The 20,773-nt window shown below is 39.1% G+C and overlaps 1 protein-coding gene across 1 annotated transcript in view; it reads left to right on the top strand.

Annotated features, from left to right (window-relative positions):
- The first annotated feature begins 18,018 nt into the window (after positions 1-18,018).
- The window catches only part of C15H10orf90 (chromosome 15 C10orf90 homolog), a 106,354-nt gene continuing 103,599 nt past the window's right edge, over positions 18,019-20,773 (top strand). The window contains 2 exon segments of the mRNA XM_032794827.1: positions 18,019-18,113; positions 18,115-18,341. Coding sequence (XP_032650718.1) covers positions 18,019-18,113; positions 18,115-18,341 — 322 coding nt within the window.

Consider the following 20,773-nt stretch of genomic DNA (forward strand, 5'->3'; position numbering starts at 1 on the left):
GGTATAATATTTGAAATAAGAAGGAGTTAGGAGGAAACCTTGTTTACTCACAGCCGAGAAAACAAAAAAGACACAGAGTATACAAATTCCCGCCCCTGACTTTAAACAATCCAGTTCTCTGATTGGTCCCCTGGTCAGGTGTTTGGTTACCCTTTCCAGGTAAAAGAAACTTAACCCTTACCTTACCTATCTAGTTATGACAGCCTCCCCTTCTCCTTAAAGGGAGGCCCACAGAAAAAGATAATACAGTCCCAAGCAAGAATGTCTTTCCTGACTAATTTCCATGTGTCTGGAAGTAATTTCCTTGTGGCTAGAAATGGGGTAATGTGTGACTCTCCCTCTCTCACACCTCACTGCGGAGTCTTCAACCTCATCCACAGAACTGACCCAGGACCTCACAAGGAGGCCTTCGCAGCCCTTTCCATGCAGAGGGAGGGGGAAGAGATTCATAGGTGGGGACGGTCTGCTTCATGCATGGATCTAAGGACAACAATCTGACCCTTGATTAGGCTATTAAAGATGTTCCATCTTAATCCTATCAATTCTACTACATCTAATACCTGAGCAAGTCAAAACACTCAAATAGTCTTTTGGTTTGGCAGACAGATTTTTTTTTCCTATATGTTTTTGTGAAGCAGAGGCTGACATGTCTCAATTTCATTAACTTCTTTGTTTTCTCAAGAGCTGTTTCCTTCTCAACTGCCAATTTTTCAGGAATGGATAATTCTGCATTTAACTGCAATTGCAACACCCACCTCTGGCTATACAAAGAAGCATTACCATACACAAATCAGGTAATGTATCTAACTACCCAACTGGCATGCACAAATGGGCACTAATGCAAAATCCAGACACACAAATTTAATGAGTTTGAGCCTGGGAATCAGTGGCAGAGTGTCTTCATTAAGATGGGGGTGAGGGAGAGTGGAAATGGAGCAGAAGGAATTAAAAAAAAATTAGGAATAAAGTGTTAGCACATAAGGCTGGAGAGGCAGAGAATAACAGAAGGGAAGCAAAATGCATATTCAGTGGAATGGGAACACACATCAGGTGTTTGGACAGTATACAGGCAATATTAGATGATCTTGTAGCAGGCCAACAGGAAAATGAGGTCACACTGCAGACAGATGGAACGTAATGGGCAAGGTTAGAGGCCTTGAAAAATTAAGATGTACAAAAAAGATAGGAGATTAGAGGTGGGATTGACATTGAACTGCAGAGACAATGAAGATGAGTGAATAGAAAAATAGGATGAGGAAGAGAAGATGGATGTCTACTCTCTAAAGAAAATTATTCTGATTTGGTAGATAACTTTTTAATCGCCAAAATCCTTTGAGACTTTCCTACCTATAGAGGGAGCCCAAACCCTAACACTGGATGAAAGTGGGGAAATTTTGGGACTGACATAACCTGCGTTGTCCAATCCCAACTCTATAAGATGGAGCCAGGCCAGGACCAGACACCTTTCACTTTGAGAATGTTCAGATTCTGCTTTACTAATCAACTCATTTAGGTCTGCTCCAAATCCCCAGAAATAAACAGATCTGATCCCTGTCTTGTACTTCAGGACTGCCTCTGCTCCTCACCTTAAAAGAGAGGGGATAGCCACATCCTAGATATTTTAGAAGTCACTGGGTTTGACAACTTCTGGATGACTGAGCTGTTCTCTTCCCCCCACTCCCTCTTTCTGTATGGAATGAGCTACAGGGCTCAATTAACTCTCTATCTCCTGAAGTTTTCTGCTGTTTCCCACGTTGGAGGGGAGAATTTATGTGCCTCTCTTCCTCATTTCCCCCCACCATACAATCCTATTCCTCGCCCCCCCCCAATCTGTGCCTATTGCGATATCTGTCTCTATCTCCTGCATATTATTTGTCTGTCCTTCCTCCCATTTGTGCCCCCTGTTTTCCATTACTTTGCCTATCTCATATTTGTCCCATTTCCTTTTCTGAGTCTCCCTTTCTTTGTGTTCTCTCTGTTTTGGCCCCCTTGTATGTGCCTTTGCCCTTTCTGTGTCTCCTTCCTTCCTTCCCTTCACTACAGCGTACACAAAAGGGAGATGATGTTTTCATGGCCCTGAGCAGCAGTGAGATTAAGATTGAGAGCTGAATGCTCCTCTGATACCTGCTTGAGCCTTTGCTAGTTGATGTCTAAGTGCCCAGAGCAGCTGAGATGGAAGGAACACTGATGCAGGAGCTTTGCTTCAATCTGCACAGCACCTTCTAGTGGCAGGGAAATATACTTATTTGCTGTAGCAGCTGCCTGGAATTGGACTGGGACTGAAGAGATTCAGGAGTGTATTTGAAAACTCTGGACAGTCCAGGCCAAAATGAAACAGCTGGCAAGAATGTTCTGTAATTGCATGGACACAGGTGTGTTTTGTTTTAATGAAGGCTAGCCTCTCAGCACTTGCCTGTGGAGAGGCAAGTTTGTAAAAACACAAACAAGCACAACCCCTACCTCCATATAAACAAATATCCATGAATCAATCTATCAAATGTATTTGAATAATAAATAACTAGAAGTAAATAGCAATCTATTTAGAGAATGTCTGGAAGCAGAAAGAGGCTGAATTTATTAAGAAAATGATTTGCTGTGACTTATTCATGCAGCAGTACATGCTCTATGGGAATTCCCATGCAGTAATACTGGAAAAGGAGGGCCAGAGAACATAATACAATGCAACACCCCTGACTTTCATCAGAAGGACTATTCCTGTGTGGGAAGATTATTTGGGCATAGCTGAAAAAAATTTGGAGTGACAGCTATTAAAGAAGCAAAATTTCCAAATGGCTGTTTAGGAAAATAACTGATCTTATTAAGAGGAAGAGATTAATTTAAATGAAACTGCACAAGCAGGCTGGAGAGGGAAATTTCTAGTTTCTTCTGGTTCCATAAAAGCGCCGTCTATTAAAACTACTGTATCTGTCTCTTAAAGCAATATATCATCAGAAGAAACTCATCATGGATCATCAAACCCTGTAGACTTGATCCTATTGCCTAGCTGCTAGTGGAAGCTGTGGTTCTAGCTTTATACAAATTACAGTTTTTGTGGGTGTTACGTAGATGGTATCTCCTGGGGCATATATAAATGATTAAATTGAAGAGTGGTCCTGAGTCTATGTTTGGAGGGACACGAATCTTCCACAGTTAATTTGGCACAACATGAATAAAAAATGTTACTGTCTGAAAGGCATCCGTTGCAAATACACTTCACCTTCTCAGGGTAAGTTTCCTGTTATAATAATCTCTGTAACCGAACTACAGTACTTTAATTGTCAATAAATCCTGTTATAATTAAGCTCCTTATAGCAATACTCCCTACTTAGAATGTTGGGCCCTGGAGGATACTGGTGTAACAGAGTGCAACATATCTTCCTGTTAAGTCAACAGCAATTTATGATCAGATCAGAAGGAATTCGTGATTTAAAAATCTCTGGTGGTTCTTGAATAGCAGAAAAAGGAACAAATATGGAAAACCGATGCTTCAAATGGAATGTTAGCAGTTGTATTTTGTATCCCCAACCAAGCACTATAGTTGGCCTTTACACATTTCCTAGCACATAGACAGTGATGTATTAAGGACTCTATTGGAATTGCAAGCTGTCACTTCAACAATAAGTGTTTGCAGGAGGAGAGAAGGGAAGGTTCTGGTCATGCTTGCAGGCTAGGAGACTCTGTAGTGAAGTGTGTGATCAGCAGTTAGTCTGGACTCTGGAAAGAATCAGTCTAAAGATGCCTCAGGAAGCAGCCTGCTTTGTGTCTCTGTTTTTGACTACTGTGTATTATTGTTTTGGAATCTAAGAATAAAGTAAAGTTTCTCTGTAACCTTCCAACATGATTTTTATCTAACTTTTCTCTGTATACGCTGTGGACATAACATAGACCCCCACATAAAAATCTAACTCCTGAAGGACCATGTTGTACAAATTCTCACATCAGAGTTCAGTGCTTCCAATGGAATTACTTCTGGTAGAAAGGTCATGCTCAGTAATAAGTGTTTGTAGGATCTGGCATAAAGATAAGTGCCGCCTTTATAAATACAATAAGATGTTTTATTTTACTAATATGATCTAAAAAGATTCTTGTTTGCTTGTTGCTGGAGTTACTTTGTGTTTTTCTCAGCCAGTATGAGTAGATAGGTGACTTCTGGATATTACCTCTTTGTACTTCCCCCCACATACACACATCACAAGCATATCCTTGAAATAATTTAGTGAAGTTATCTACCCTGTGCCAAGAACTTAGAAAGCATAGTCAAAATTTTGTTTCACATAATAAATAATCAGATCTGTTGTTATGCAGAGTTGTTGGAAAAGTTGGTGGTGAGAGCTAATTGGTTTTATCAATACACATTGCATCCGCAATAATACTTAACTTTCTGTCTCCTCCAGGTACTTATGGCCTCCATCAGAGAGTGTTTGAGCACTTCCCAAAGTTTTTAAAAATAGAAGGACAAATAGCCATCTTTCCCATCTTTCCAGCCTGTGGGTGAAGTAGCCTGATTAGTTGCAGGTTTTGTGTGTGGGTGTGTTGTCAGTCTGTTGTGTGAGTTTGACAAATTTATTGGGGGAAAGCTAAGTCAAAGAGATGGGTTTTGCATTAAATTATTAATGTGATAAGGTCATTGGTCATTCTTATCTGTTCTGGTACTAAGTTCCGTTGTCATAGTGTAGTTCCTGTCAGCGTTCTGTCTCCTGTGCTCACAAGCCTCTCTGTATTCTTTATAACTCTTTTAAAGAAAAAGGCAGCACAAGTTAGCTAGTAAGATAAAAACACTCTTTTAAAGATGTCATTCATGTTTATTGCATAATGATGAGAAAAAAGTACAGTAACTAATATTAACAATTGAAAGAAGATTATAGCAAAAACCCCGAATTACCAGTTTCTCTAATCCACCTATAATAGTGTACCAAGCTATCACTGAAGCACTTAAACCTTAAAAAGCTTTAGTAAGAACCAGAAGGCAATTGGCTGCTTCAGTATCTCAGAGAAGTGGATGTGGACATAATCCAACTACTGTCTCTTACTCTTTCCTTCTAATATTTCTTCCATCTCTTGGACAGCTTGACAATCTTATAGTTTTGGCTTCTAAAACATGATAGTTTGGCTATCTGCTAAGGCTCATGAAATCCACTGTATAGTTTTTGTGGGAGCTCTTACAAGGAGACAGCTGAATGTAAGGGCCTTCTCTTGTACCAAGGAGGCCAATGGGAGTTTTGCTCCAATGGGAACAGAATCAGGCACAAATTAAGTAGGTGTATATTTTTTCTAGCAAAAAGCATATTCTCTATTTTTAGTTATAGATATACATGTATATCTACCAATATATAAACGCATGCATGAATATAATATACTGGGGGTAGATCATCAGTGGGTCTATGACAATTTACATCAGCAGATGATTTGTACCTCTGTTAGAGCATATTTTCAATATTCTAAAATGGTGATAAGTAACAATAGTTTGGTTGCATTTTTATGTAATTCCTCTGTAGTTTGTCTTCAAAAACATTGAATGATGTAGATCTGATTCCCACTAGCTTGCATTACTTTTGCTGAATATCGGAGATGGTGAAGCTCTAGTAAACTAATTAATTTTACTCAATTTTGGCATACTGCTTAAATCAGTTTAGAAATGCCACAGCTGAATAAACCCATCTAAAAGTTTATGATTGCTTCCTTTTGAAGGATCTGGTCACATGCCAACAGCAACTGAAACGGCACACTGAAAAGAACCACTTAATTAAACAACTGTTATAAAAGCAGGCAATGGTAAAATGTGTAACATTCCTAATGATATTTTTTAAAAATGATAAAATGAAGGGGTATTTCACTTATATATTTTAAGGAACATAGTTGTGATTCAATAGTTAAGGTAGTAAAACAGATTTGTATTCTATCCCAGACCTGATCACACCTTTAACTTTTGCAAAAATATCTGTTCATCCTTATTATTTACATACTCTAGGTCATAATTTTGCAAACAGTTAGGGATTGCACATGTGTGTAAACTTAATCATGTGTTTATCTGTTTACAAGATTAGGGCCTTAGTCATGTGCCAATAGAAATTTGTTTTGACAGTGGGAGTGGGAAATTTCAGGTTAGTTAAGAAGGATGTTTTCAGATTGCTTGTGTTTAGAAAAACTGAAGGGGCTCAATTCTCCTCTCACTTTCTTTGGTGTAAATCAAGAGTAACACCATTGAACGTAATGGAATTATACTGGGACAAAAGTCATGTGAGAGGGGGATCAGGCCTCAAGTTTTTAACTTTTTGATGACTGGTCTATGGTTGGTGTGTGTGTGTCCCAGCACAACTCGTGAAAAGATTGATCAAAAGACTTCAAACATATTTTACACGTTTAGTCTCAAAGTAAACCAGTGCCTATGCCTAATTTTACTTTTTTTTTTTGGAGTTCCTTTTTCATTTATTGCTTTCTTAATTTTCCATCAATACTTTAAATTCTAGTCAGTGTTTGTGCAGAGTATTAATTCTGTGTTTATTCCTGCTGACTTTGCAAGGCTCACAAGTGCAGTCTGTGGGCTTTATGATCTCTGTGCTGACTACTGTAGAGTTTAATGACTGTGGACAAAGATGCAGCCATTAGAAGTTACAGAGCTCCTAAATTCTGTATTCATCACTATGATGTTATTAAACTCCATTGCAGTGCAACAAAGCTTATAAGCTCCTAATATAACCACAAGTTTTCTAAGCTTAAGTATGACAACTCCTGAGCCATATGTCAATATTTCATAGTATAAATAAATATATGCATCCACCTTTGTACACAATTTTCTGACCTGTGCTCTGTATAGTTCAGCCACACCCAAGGAACTTCTTCTAACTTTCGTACATCCTCCTTAAGTCTGCCTCACTACCCTTAACTACATATCCCCATCTACCATAAAGTATCTCTATCCTCTGCGCCTACTACTTAGTGACTAGAGACCCTTCCAATCCTTACTCCCCTATTATGGGCAGCAGCTCACATCTTACACTTGGCAGACTGTTACTCCTACTACTTATCATCCCACTTTGAGATGAGAGCCTAGTGTACCCAATTCACACTCCCCATTATTGTTCAGGCAAGAAATTCACTTCTATTACATTTAATTTTCTTGGGACAAAATTCTGCTCTTGCTTACACCTACTGAAATTGTAATATGTATTGGGTGATGGGGCTGCTTGATCTAACCTCTAATTTCTTTGACTTTGAAAAATATAGAGAGACATCCTCCACCTACGCCCCATGCGGACATCTAAATTAGCCATAGAGGAGTGGGAATAGCACTTGCATTATCCTCTAAATCACTGTTTTGTTTTCTTAAATCTTAGCACATAATCTTGTCAGCCAACCTAATTGACCTGTTTTAGGTTTTAATTTACCTCAGACTGCTCATTCATTTGAACTCCCTGGGAAGCTACATCCTGCCTAGCATCATTTGCTAAATCAGACAAACCTTTATCTCCTAGTTGTGTTCCCTGCTTTGAATTATTTGAAGAAGTCAGTGGTCTCTCAGCTGACCAGGCAAAAGGGATATACATTTTTAGTGAAGGTTAGTTTTCATTAGTTTGTATCAGGGTAATAGTGTAATTAGTAGAGTTGGGAAATGGGATCATGGCCAAAGGGAACTGTGAAACTTCATAAATTGAATGATGGAGTTACTCCTTGTAGACAATTGGTTTTGGTCATATAGGTTGTCATTTCACTTAACATAAAGCACAGTATCAGCAGGGGTGAAAGTAACTTAAAGGACTTACCAGTATGCAGGAGTCCTGAGCAGGGGATGTGGCCTCAGCTGGAAGAAGCATGGCCTCAACCAGAAGAGGCGGGGCCTTTAAATACCCAGGCCCTTTAAATCACTGACAGAGCCCTGCCATCGCTATCCCAGGGCTCTGGCAGCCAGGTTCGGGTGACGATTTAAAGGGCTAGGGGCTCCGACCACTGCAGGGAGCCCTGGGCCCTTTAAATTGCCAAGCTGGGAAAGTCAGTCTGGTCTGGCATGGCGTACTGGCTCTTGCCTGTATGCCATATTGGACTGGACTGGCTTACTTTCATCCCTGAGTATCAGCAAATGACACAGCAATCTAAGTATGCACCAAAGAGAGGCATAGTCCTGTACAAGGCAAGCAAAGACACGATGAAATACTGTGGGAATTTTGTCTGTGGGAATTTTGCCATCGGTGTCAATGTGGCCAAGATTTCTTCCAGAGTCTTGAAGATTTTACAATACAAACTAACTGGGGGAAATGAAACAGAGGAAGATAAATGGAACAGTGGTTCTCAACCTGCGGCCTGTTGGTCGCTTGCAGCTCAATCAGCACAGAGCTTCAGCCCATGTGACATCCTCAGGGCCATACAAGTGGTATTGGATGCAGCCCACAATGGTAAACCCGTTGAGAACCACAAAGTTACATTATGGGGTTGCTCAGGCACATCATGTTACCTTACTGGTTTTTTTTTTTGTTTTTTGCAGTTTTAAATGTATTAGACAATCTAATGATTAACTAAGAACAGGAAGAATTAAAATGCTGAGGTAATATTATTTAGTTATCAAAGACAATTGAACACCTTAAAAGGCAATCATGGTACTTTCCTCTTGCTCTGTCTTGCTTGCTGCCATATGGTTATTTTTTCAGAAGTAATGGCAGACTTTCACAGGCTGAGGAGTTGTGTGTTGGGGTGTGTGTGTGTGTATGTACATCTGTTTCTGAATGAATGAACTAGATTTATTGATCAGTGCTGTGGAGAGGCCAGTTTATTTAGAATCAACTGCGAAATTTTACAAACATTTTAAGACCTGATTCTAATCTCAAATACACCGGTTTAATTCCATTGATGTCAGTTACTCTTGACTTATATTGATACGTGAGAACTGAATCTGGCCCTACAGATGTGGCATCACATTTCAGTGATCTACTCTATTAGCACACATTCATTTTCTGAGTTCCGATTTCTGAGTTCTGATTTCTAAAATGTAATTAGAGATGAGCACTTTGTGATCTGGATGCTTAGTCTATAAACTAAATCACAATAATTAAAAAAGATGGTCCATAAACAATAGCCTTATAAAAAGATAGGGGTGGTCGGGTGGGGGAAAGATGGGCTTTTCACCATTCCTAGAAGGCATGCTGGGAAGACCAGGGGCCTAGCAGTGAGTTCTAAATCTGAGGGTCTCTCACAGAGGATGTCCTGTTGTCTCATTCTTGAGTGTGGCTCTATGTCATGGGAAATTATAAATAAAGATGAGAACCTTAATGAGGCTCTATTCCAGGTATTTGAAATAGGCCATGACTGTCACTCTCTCTCTCAGACACACACACTCATTGTTTACTCTGGAATATACAGTAGATGCATTAGTTACACAGCATTTCAACATGGACATCCACAAGAGCCAACTCTGCTTTAGAGTGGAATTATGCCAAAGGTGTATTTGAGTATGGATTTTAAATAGAAAAACTGCACATTTCAGCATCAAATTATACACTATCCTTGTTACACAGCGACAAGGAGATGACCTAGTACTACAGAGCTAATTGGTTTTATTGAACGGTGTAAGAACATTACCAAAAGACAGCTTGCTAATGCTACTATTTGTGGTTCTGTGAAGTTCCTGAGACAGATTATTATTATTCTTTGTATTGCAGTAGCACTTAGAAGCTTTGTTGTGCTAGGTACTGTACAAATACATAATAAAATGATGCCTGCCCCAAAAAATTTACAATCTAAGTAAATGCTGAGACAACAGGTGACTACAACCATATGACAAGGAGAGAACAAGGTAGCAATGAGACTATGATGATCAGTGTTTAACACTGTACAGGAGTTCAGACTAGATAATCATGATTGTCCCTTCTGAGCTTAAAGTCTATGAGTGGCATAAGCAGCAGTCACAGGATACTAGTTGCCTAACCATTGTCAAGTATTTTTTAGGAGTCTTAGGAGAGGTGAGTTTTAAGGAAGGATTTGAAAGAAGAAAATTAGGTGGCTTTGCCTAATGCTCCATGCAGCCATAATGGCTGGCCTGGGAAGGTCAACAAAGCCAAACAACAAAGATGCTTGTTGGAAAATATGGTAGTGAAGGCTGGCACTGTTGGCAGACTGGATGGAGGAATCAGCACTTAAATAGCATATGAGATGATAGAAAAGGTGGAAATAGGCCATGAAGGGCCTTTAAATGAAGACTGGTAGTTTGTTTGATGCTGTGGAAAAGGGGGAGCCAATGGAGAAGTGATGTGATTGAAGTGAGGAGCTAGAAAAACAATCATTGTAGCAACAAGGGACAGGAAGAGATTTCTCAAGGTCAGAGAGGAGGAGGTTGCGGTAGCCAACACACAAGATGATGAGGGCCTGGCGAGGGTTTTAGCGGTGTAGATGTAGAGGAAAGATCGGATCTATCTTAGAAAAGATGTGCAGGGAGAAGCAGCAAGATAAAGACATGGACTAAATTCTATGGCGCTACACCAAATTCTGCCAATTGATTATATGGTCCCTCTCTTCACAAACTCTGCTCTTGGTGCTACTGCAAAACAGGGGTCTTTGACAAGCTAATTTATTGAAGAGATTGTACATTTATATCCATTTCCATAATTTTCATTTGCATGTTTAAATTTTTTTTATGGTGGCATTCCTTGGTTGACATGTTTCCACTGTAATGCAAACTAGAAAATTTAAGTTGAGGGTAAACAAATATTGTTTGTTAATAAACACAGGTATGCTGCAAAGATCAACCTGTGTCCCATGTCCAGAGGTTGTGGTATTTATGCTAGGTGTACAGTGCTGTCAACTACCGTATATATTTTTTATTTAAGTGCTATGAGCACCATTAAAAACAAATATTTACTAGGTAATGAAATAGCTCATGTTAAGGTCTTCAGGAGAGAACTAATTTAATAAATACAGGCCATTTCAAGTGCATTGTCAGACATTAGACATTAAATATTGTATGTATTTTTCTGTTTATTATGGGAACTAAAATGAGGCAAAAAGCAAATGCTTCTCCTTTGTACAAATTGCTCTTGAACACAATCATTAAGCAGTAGGCGTGTCTATTTATACAAAATAGTTATTCTGTTTAGCTTGATCTGTGTCATAGATTCCTAGTAACACAAATTCATAAATTCATAAATACCCTTTTCTGCTAAATTAAGGTGAAGAATTTACAGATTGCATCTATTTTTAATTCCTCAAAATTAGGAAGGATACAAAGTTTTAAATACCCTTTGCACCAGGGCCCTGCCTGAATAAAGAGATTCCCTATTAACATAATTTATTGTAACTTCGATATGAATCTTTCAGGGTGATTTTGTGTCTTTTTAGGTCCCAGTCCTGCAGTTGAAACAATGGGACTTTCCATGACCACAGGTATCTGTGTTACTGAATCTGGTTGCAAACCTTTATATCAAATGCTGTATTATAACAATGACATTCATGTTCCAGTATACTTAAGGTTATATCATTTTTTCCAGTGAAGCCCTTCTGTCAGCCAAGATGATTAGTAATTGTATTAAGAGCATCAAGGAAGCTCAAACAAGGATCAGCACCCCATAGTACTAGCTAGGTGCTATAGATACATGTAGCAGAGAGACAGTCCCTGTCCCAGAGCCCTCAAAATCTAAATGACAGACCAGGTGCAATAAGTGGGTGAAACAAACAAAAAAGATTTAGAATGAAATCCTATCCTCAATTAAGTCAACGGCAAAATGCTGATTGATTTCAGTGGGGCCAGGATTTCACCTGTATTATAAAAGATCTAGGGGAACATCATTGGTAGTCAAAATTGAAATAAACTATTCTGCCAATTTTTAAATTACAAGAGTATGAAAGAAAGATATTTTGTAATTTCAGATTTTTTTGCATTCCTCTCAGGGGCAGCTCCAGGCACCAGCACAGCAAGCGTGTGCCTGGTGCGGCAAGCTGGGAGGGAGGCCTGCCAGTCGCCATGAGGGTGGCAGTCAGGCAGCCTTCGGTGGCGTTTCTGCGGGAGGTCCGCCAGTCTCACAGTTTTGGTGGCAATTCAGTGACAGGTACGCCGAAGGCATGGGACCGGCAGATCACCCGCAGAACCACCACCGATTCTGCATGACCAGCAGACCTCCCACAGAAACGCCGCCAAAGGCTGCTTGCTTGAGGTGGCAAAAAACATAGAGGTGCCCCTAATTCCTCTAATGGGAAAAAAGCCAAGAAATTTGGGAGAAAACAGCTAAATGAAGTTTAGAAAAGTAGTTTTCATGGAGAATCAGAGAGAACATTGTGGGACAATAGCTGTTAAATTGTTGAGGGCAAATGGCATTTGGTTCAACTCCCTTTTCCTGTGTGAAAGCTTTCCATTTTGTTTTACTGTAAAATTGTTGCTGGTGACTTTTCAGCAATAGAAATGCCAAATTGTAAAGCCAGAACAATTACTAAAATTTTGGCTGAACTGTTGACAACGTGAGAAACTGCACCATCTTTTAGATACTTATAGGAAGTGGAAATTTGAGCCCCACTCCTACAAACAGCAAGTCAGGATCCATGCAGAGACCATCTGAAATCAAAGAGGTTTGATATGGATGCAGGGTTCTGTGCTAGTAAAGTCAGTTACCAAACTGTGGCCTAAATGAGTGTGGTTTAGAAAGTGCTGGGTCCTCTCATCTCCCATTTACTTCCATTGCAACGGAAAATGCTCAGTACCTTGTAAAATCTTCTCCTAATAAGGAAAGATAGAAGGTTAATTATACTGTAAATGAATATTTAGTTGCTTTATTTAATGCATAGAAAAAATAAGCCAGTGTACTATACCTGTAGCCCATTTATCTGTACTGCTGCAACTATCTGTGTCTGTCTTTGCAACCTACCTTAAGGTTATTTTTTTCTCATTGTACTTATTTATTCAATGCATGAATTATATGTATCAAACAATGAAGCAGAAATAAGACAAATGCACAAAAACTAAACAAAGGGTGTTATTGTATTAATGTGTAGGCAAAGCTACTTTTTTAATGGATCTTTTGAAAGTGCCTATAAATATATTACACAGAAAAACATGTGTTAAAAAAACATTATTAAGTCTGTAAAATCAAGCACTCAAAAGTTAAGAAATGCCAGAATTAAGGTTGCTTCTGCAGACGGAATCTTCAGGGACTTCAGCTGCTAATCTGCAGCAAGTTTCGACCGGCCACATGTGAACTGACTTTTTCAAAGGCTTATGACTTGACTAAAGTTTGGCTGACTTTTACCATGGAGAGCAAAAGGCACATGCCTGGCACAACAGCGACCCCATGCCAAATTTCAAGTACTTGCTCCAGAGCATGGGGAGTGCTAGAGCTTCTGAAGGAAATAGTTTCCAGAGTTTTTTAACTTTGGCAAAATGATGGATCTTTTGCTAAACTCATTCTTAGAAACAGCTGAACCAGTCTGGCTGAAATTTCCCCCCCAAAAATTCAACCTAAGGCAGCCACGTGACATGGAAAGCTTCAGCTCAAAGGCTTAAAGTTTGGCAAAGTTATAAGCAATTGAAAACAGAGTCTTATAATAGTATCATACAAGTCCCCAAGGTGATGCTACTCAACCCATCTATCATCTATCCAAAAGAGGCTTTGCACCCTAGGGGATAAATAACTTGTTGCTGCAATAATTATGTATCTATATATGTAAGTGTAGACACAGCCAGTAAGTCTGCAGGGGGAATACAGTCTCTTTAAGCATGGGGGTTAGTAGGAACTGTAGACTCCAGAATAGGCACAGGGTGATAGCAATGAGCTGACTGAGTCATGTATCTGCCTGTTGGAAACTCTATAAAGGAGTGCTGTTGACTTGGTCTTGTGAAGTTGAGTGTTCGTAAGACCCTGAAGGAAGCCCTTCAATGGGGACCAGGTAGGATACCCTGGAAGGGTGTGTCATCTCCTCTTCTAGCTTGGAAAATGATGGAAATATTTCTGCTGGCTAGAATCAAGTATTCTGAGTTTCTTTGATCTTGCTTTGAATCCTTTTGTAGTAAACCAGATTTGAGCAAAGAGCCTTGGACTGAAGTACAGTTAGGGCTTCATTTTATCTTCTTTGGGTGTACCTCCCACCAGCTTACAAAATAATGCATCAATATGTGCCTCCTAAATGTGCACAATGTTTAGGCAAGACACAAACCAACAAAAGCTTGGAAGTTCAATTAAATGCTGCCATTCTAGGCTTAAGACATACTCCTGAGTTAATGGCTCAAGTTAAGGAATCCGCATTATCTTTGAATTTTCTAGCTTTTGTCATTTGTTTGACAGCTTGACATTTTAAAAATACATTTTTTTTCTAGTATTTTAAAAATACAAATGGGAAACAATGTTACAGTAGAATGCATAACTCCATTGTAAATCAAGGCTTTGCACTGCTATTGATCTACAAAGCCTTAAAGGGATACACCTAAACTATCTCACTACCACAACTCATCACAGTATCTAGAATCAGCTAGTTTGTTATACTGAAGCTCACTTAGTCAGAGACCTGAGGGAACTGTTGGTAGGGCCTTCTCTGCAATGAGTTGATGGCTTTGTCAAAGAACCAGAGAAGTAAGAGGGAAAAAACAGGCCACACACTGAAAGACAGCTAGCAATAATCTGTAAACCAGAGGGTAGGATGGAGAATTGATTGATCGACTGACTTGTTGTCTACAACTCACTGATTTTCTGCAATCAAACTACAGCAACTAGATACTATAGTGATAGCTACTTTGAAGATGCCAGTAGTCATTCGGTCCCAGATCTCCTTACTCCCAAACCTGTTCTGTACTCAAATTCTCACCCTTTCCCTCCATAAATACAAAATAGTTTCTCTAGGTACTGTTATATAACTATGAAAAATCTGAAACATGTACAAACATTTCAAATTCTATGCTATAATTTAATATGTTCTAGATATACCAGCACTTCGGCGGCGGGTCCCGGAATGGAAGGACCTCCCGCAGCTGAATTCTCACCGAAGACCCGAAGCAGAAGAAGCTCCGGGGGCCCAGGCCCCATGAGAGTTTTCTGGGCCCCCCGGAGCGAGTGAAGGACCTGCTCCAGAGGCCCCAAAAAACTCTCATGGGGGGGCCCCTATGGGGCCTGGGGCAAATTGCCCCACTTGTCCGTCCTACCCCCCCCCACCCCCCAAGCGGTCCTGGTCTTCTCTTCTCCAGACTAAACAAATCCAATTTTTTCAATCTTCCCTCATAGGTCATGTTTTCCAGCCCTTTAATCATTTTTGTTTTCTTCTCTGAACTCTCTCCAGTTTGTTCACATCTTTCCTGAAATGTGGCACCCAGAACTGGAAACAGTACTCCAGTTGAGGCCTAATCAACACACAGTAGAGCAGAAGAATTACTTCTCATGTCTTGCTTACAACACTCCTGATGATATATCCCAGAATGATGTTTGCTTTTTTTGCAATAGTGTTACACTGTTCACTCATATTTAGCCTGTGAACCCCTATGAACCCCAGACCCTTTCCTGCAGTACTTCTTCCTAGGCAGTCATTTCCCATTTTGTATGTGTGCAACCGATTGTTCCTTCCTAAGTGGAGTACTTTGTATTTGTCCTTCTTGAATTTCATCCTATTTACTTCAGATCATTTCTCCAGTTTGTCCAGATCATTTTGAATTTTAATCCTATCCTCCAAAGCACTTCCAACCCCTCCCAGCTTGGTATTGTCCACAAACTTTACAAGTGTACTCTCTCTGCCATTTCCAAATCACTAATGAAGAGATTGAACAGAACTAGACCCATAACTAATCCCTGTGGGACCCCACTCGATATGCCCTTCCAGCATGACTATGAAACACTGATAACTACTCTCTGGGTATATTTTTCCAACCATTTATGCTCGCACCTTATAGTAGCTCCATGTAAGTTGTATTTCTCTAGTTTGTTTATGATAAGGTCATCTGAGATAGTATCAAAAACCTCACTAAAGTCAAGATATACCAAATCTACTCCTTCCTACCTATCCAGAAGGCTTGTGACCCTGTTGAAGAAAGCTGTTCTTGACAAATCAATGCTGACTGTTACTTATCACTTTATTATCTTCTAAGTGTTTGCAAATTGTTTGCTTAATTATTTACTCCATTATCTTTCCGGGTTCTGAAGTTAGGCTGACTGGTCTGTGATTCCCTGGATTGTCCTTCTTTCCCTTTTTATAGACAGCCACTATATTTCCAGTCCTTTGGAATCTCTCCCATCTTCCATGACTATTCGAAGATAATCACTAATGGCTCAGATATCTCCCCAGTCAGCTCCTTGAGTATTTTAGGATGTATTCCATCGGGCCCTGGTGACTTGAAGACATCTAATTTGTCTGAGTAATTTTTAATTTGTTCTTTCCCTATTTTAGCCGCTGATCCAACCTCAGTTTCACTGAGTTAAATGTCCAATTGTTACTAACCTTTTTGGTGAAAACTAGAACAAAAAAGTCATTTAGCACTTCTGCTATTTACACCTTTTATGTTATTGTTCCCTCCAACCCCTTAAATAATGGGCCTACTCTGTCCTTGGTCTTCCTCTTGCTTCCAGTGTAATTATAGAATATTTTCTTGTTACCCTTTATGTCTTTAGTTAGTTGAATCTTATTTTGTGACTTGGCCTTTTGAATTTTGTCCCTGCATACTTGTGTTATTTGTGTATATTCATCCTTTGAAATTTGACCTAGTTGACTTTTTGTAGGATTCCTTTTTGAGTTTCAGACTATTGAAGATCTCTGGGGGACGCCAGGGTGGTCTCTTGCCATACTGCCTATCTTTCCTACACAGTGGGATAGTTTGCTCTTGTGCCCTTAATAATCTCTCTTTGAAGAACTGCCAACTCTCTTGAAATGTTTTCCCCCTTAGACTTGCTTTCCATGAGATCTTACCTACAAACTCCTTTTGTCTGCTAATATGAATTCTGATAGGAAGGAAAACATTTGTAGGTATACCATAGGTTAATCCTGTGTCATCCTGTTTGTTTAAAATCTTGTAGAGAAGGTATCAGTCTGAATAAATAATGTAGTGACAATAATACAATAGTTGCTATGTAGAGAATTAGCTATTGAACTGTCAACAGCACTAGTGGCAGTAAAAGATGATCTCAGAGCAATGGGTATAGGGGCCATATTGTAATGTGAATGCTACTCAACATCTCTGCAGCTTTCAAATACAACAAAGCAGAAGCTGTTGCTGAACCACATATTATATAGGTGAAGTAGATTACATTTCTTTTATAATGGAGATATACCTATCTCCTAGAACTGGAAGGTACCCAAGGGTCATCAGGTCCAGCCCTCTGCCTTCACTAGCAGGACCAAGTACTGATTTTGCCCCAGATCCTTAAGTGGCCCCCTCAAGGGCTAAACTCACAACCCTGGGTTTGAGCAATCCAATACTCAAACCACTGAGCTATCCCTCCCCCCATTGTGATTTCCCTAATCAGTCTCTTGAACAGGATCCAGAAAGCAGTGATAGATAACTTCTCTTGTTTACTGGAATGATTGACAAACATCAATGTTAGTATTTTATCACTGAAATTTTAGATGACAATGAAATTGTCAAAATAGAATAAATGACCTCCAAAATATCACTTTTTGAAAGCTGATATTTTTCTTTGCAATTTTTTCCCACTCGTTGACATTAAAACTGGAAGATTTTGAAAACAAGTGTTATCTGACAGACCAAGAGATCATTAGAGAAGCATGTGCAAGCATTATGCCTCTAGATCTGTTCTGAACTTTGCTCAGGAAGGCACTCGGAAAAAGAACACCAGCTTAAATATTAAAGTCAAGAAAATGAAACATTCATGGGCTGCAGCCAGATATTGTTGCTGTAGCTGAATGTAACAGTGCCTGGCTGAATACGGTTGGAAATGCACCGACAATGTATATGTTGTCATTAAAGCCTGCATTTAGAGACACAAATACTAACTAATCAGACTAAATAAATCAGCCGACCCAGGTTTTATCTTCACAGATAACCCTCGTTAATCCAGTGAGCTTTTTTTTGAAGACAAAAGAAGAAATGAATTGCTTCGTTTGTGTTGCTTGAATGGAATGCTAATGATGGGAGGTGAAAATCTATTAATTATTCATGCCTGTCGACTGAGAAGGCAGATCCTGGCTTTTCCTGTTACCATTGCAACAAGTGGCCTGGCCTAGTCAGAACAAGGCCATAAAACATTTCAACAGAAACAGACTAGAGATCACAGTTATGCCTTCTGGAGAAAGGAAACCCATGTTCCTGAACTGTACAGAACACATTCAGATGGATTTAAAAGCTAAACATTATTCAAAATGGATCCAGGAAACCAAGCCTTTTGTGTCTCAAATTTACTTTACCATAAACAACTCCTCTTTGGAGAAAGAATGTTGCTTTGGTAAGTTTGTACAAGTTGAGCTTTTCCAAATTAGTTGGAAACTGTTTTATATTTCATGGTAAATGTAATATGCAATGTTTTTCTGTGTCATGCAAAGCAATATTGAATAGCTTGCCTTGTTTTTATTTTAAAATAGATTTAAAAAAAGAATAAAAATGATAACACTGATTCACAATTCTATACATTGTTTTAACCCTAGAAAAGATGTAACAGCAATTGTTTTTAAGAGTCAAAATAAAAAATTCTAAAAATTGGTCTGCATTATTAAAATCAATTTTCCCTGACAGTCAAATCCTCATAAGATTTAAACAAAAAATAAATCTTTGATCCAATATCTGGTTTCTTGCAATGTAACACAGTATCAAACTGGAGAGGCCAAAAGAAATCAGAATAGTACTCTGCAGAAGGTATTTTGGTTCTCTGCTTTAAGTTGCATATTTATGTACACCTTGTATTGTTGCTGTTTTGTACAGTAAAACACATTTTTGATTAATCTGGGAATAGAAGTAGAGAACAGTGTAACATTCTTATAGATTACATAAACTATACTGATGTAGCATAAATTAGTAGAAAGCAAAGTTAGGAATGAATTTTATTTTTCTAAGTAAAGAAATGACAGATGCTGTGCATGCAAAACACATAACAGTGGGGAAGCAGTGTTTGGCGTCTGTTTCCATTAGTGTAAGGAAGAAAAGCATCTGAAAGTTTTTATTTGTTAGTCAACACAACTACAACTGTAACATTTTCCATAGTCTTTATTGAGCAATGAAAAAAAGTCAGTATTTAAAATACAGTAGTATTTACATTATTCCAATAGAAGTCACAAGTCAATGCACTAAGTAGAATTTTTCATAATAAAAAGAATTGGAAATAAATAATCAGTGTCTAAGTTGAGAGGCCAAAATGTTATTAACTTTGTCTCTTGAAAATATTGATTGTTTTGGTGCATATTCTGCTTTTGATATACTTTGTTTTCTTCACTTTGACAGTTATGGCAATCTTTTTATTTCATGTCCAGAGGAATCATATTTATAAGAATTGAAAAGAGCAGATATCTGCATGTATTAAGGCAATGTACTAAGGCAATTTGCTAGGTAAATTTTATGCAAAAAGTGATGAAAATAAGGATATGTAGAGCTACACAAATATGGGGTGTGATCTTGCAACTCTTACTCACAGGAGTGTTCACATAAGTTGACCTATTATATTCAACAGAGTTACTCACATCAGTAAGGATTGTAGCAGAGGGCCCATGTTTTACCAGGAAATAACTGACTGTCTTATGTGACTGTTGTGCAATGTAATTTGAGCAGCAGGGTTTTTTTTAGTGATGTGTTTAAATGCCTTAAAGTGTTATGATTAAATTAGAGTTTACAGAATGTCTTTTTTTTTTTTAAAGTACAAAAAAGAAAAATGGAACAATATATTAGATGTGTCAGTAACAAGGTACAGGAAGCACATGATTTATTGTAGAGATGTGCTACCAGTGGAACAGCACTACTCACCTTAATTTATTTTATTTGTAAAAGAGATTAATTTTCAGTACATGAAGCATGCACACTTTGCCTTGCCTTACACTGGTGAGGGTGCATCATTTAGCATAGAGAACACCAGGACACCGTCTCAAGCTAGTTTAAGCACTGGACTATAACACAGGTAGAATTGGTGTCTCTCCCCAGTGAAATGTAATGACTCAGTGCCTATCAAAGACTTCATAGTTATTAGTGGAAATGGAACTCGGGAACGTCTGTGCCAGAAACACAGGTTCCAATCACCTGGGCTAAACAAAAGGGTCTATTAGCTGTTTTAGTATATCAAATTGACCCATGGGGAGCTCAGGGAAAAGTGGTGCCTTCGGGGCCGCGGGCACTCCCTGATCTCTCCAGAGTCCAGAGGTGTGGTAACACTGCACCATCCCTCTGAAACAAACTTGCTTCTTTGTCCATGAAACAATACAGAGAGGAGGCCTACAGCCTTCCCTTTGGTGTCGAATAAAAGCCCCAGGGGTGCATGGTGACTAAGGGTATAGTTGCACTATAGCAGCAAAACTTCAGCTTTGCTGCTGTAGTGTAGACACCTGCCATGCGATGGAAGAGGTTTTTCTCTCACTGTAGTAAATCTAGTGATTTCAGAAGCGATGGCTAGGTCAATGGAAGAATTATTCTGTCAATCTAGCAGTGTCTACATGAGAGCTGAGGCTGGCTTAGCTATGTCTCCTGGGGTGTGACTTTTTCATACCCCTGAGCAATATAGCTAAGTCAACCTTAGTTTTAGGTGTAGACCGGTGCTAAGATTTCTCTGCGCATCAAGGTGTGAGCGACAAAGAGATGCAAATTTCCATATGCACTTGTAACCTATCCCATGGTGTACTGGTGCTTATATACACTGCAGGTAGGTAACTAGAGCAGATTTGATCACATACTCAGAGGTGT

Source organism: Chelonoidis abingdonii, chromosome 15 (genome assembly GCF_003597395.2).
Source record: "Chelonoidis abingdonii isolate Lonesome George chromosome 15, CheloAbing_2.0, whole genome shotgun sequence".
Taxonomy (NCBI): domain Eukaryota; kingdom Metazoa; phylum Chordata; order Testudines; family Testudinidae; genus Chelonoidis; species Chelonoidis abingdonii.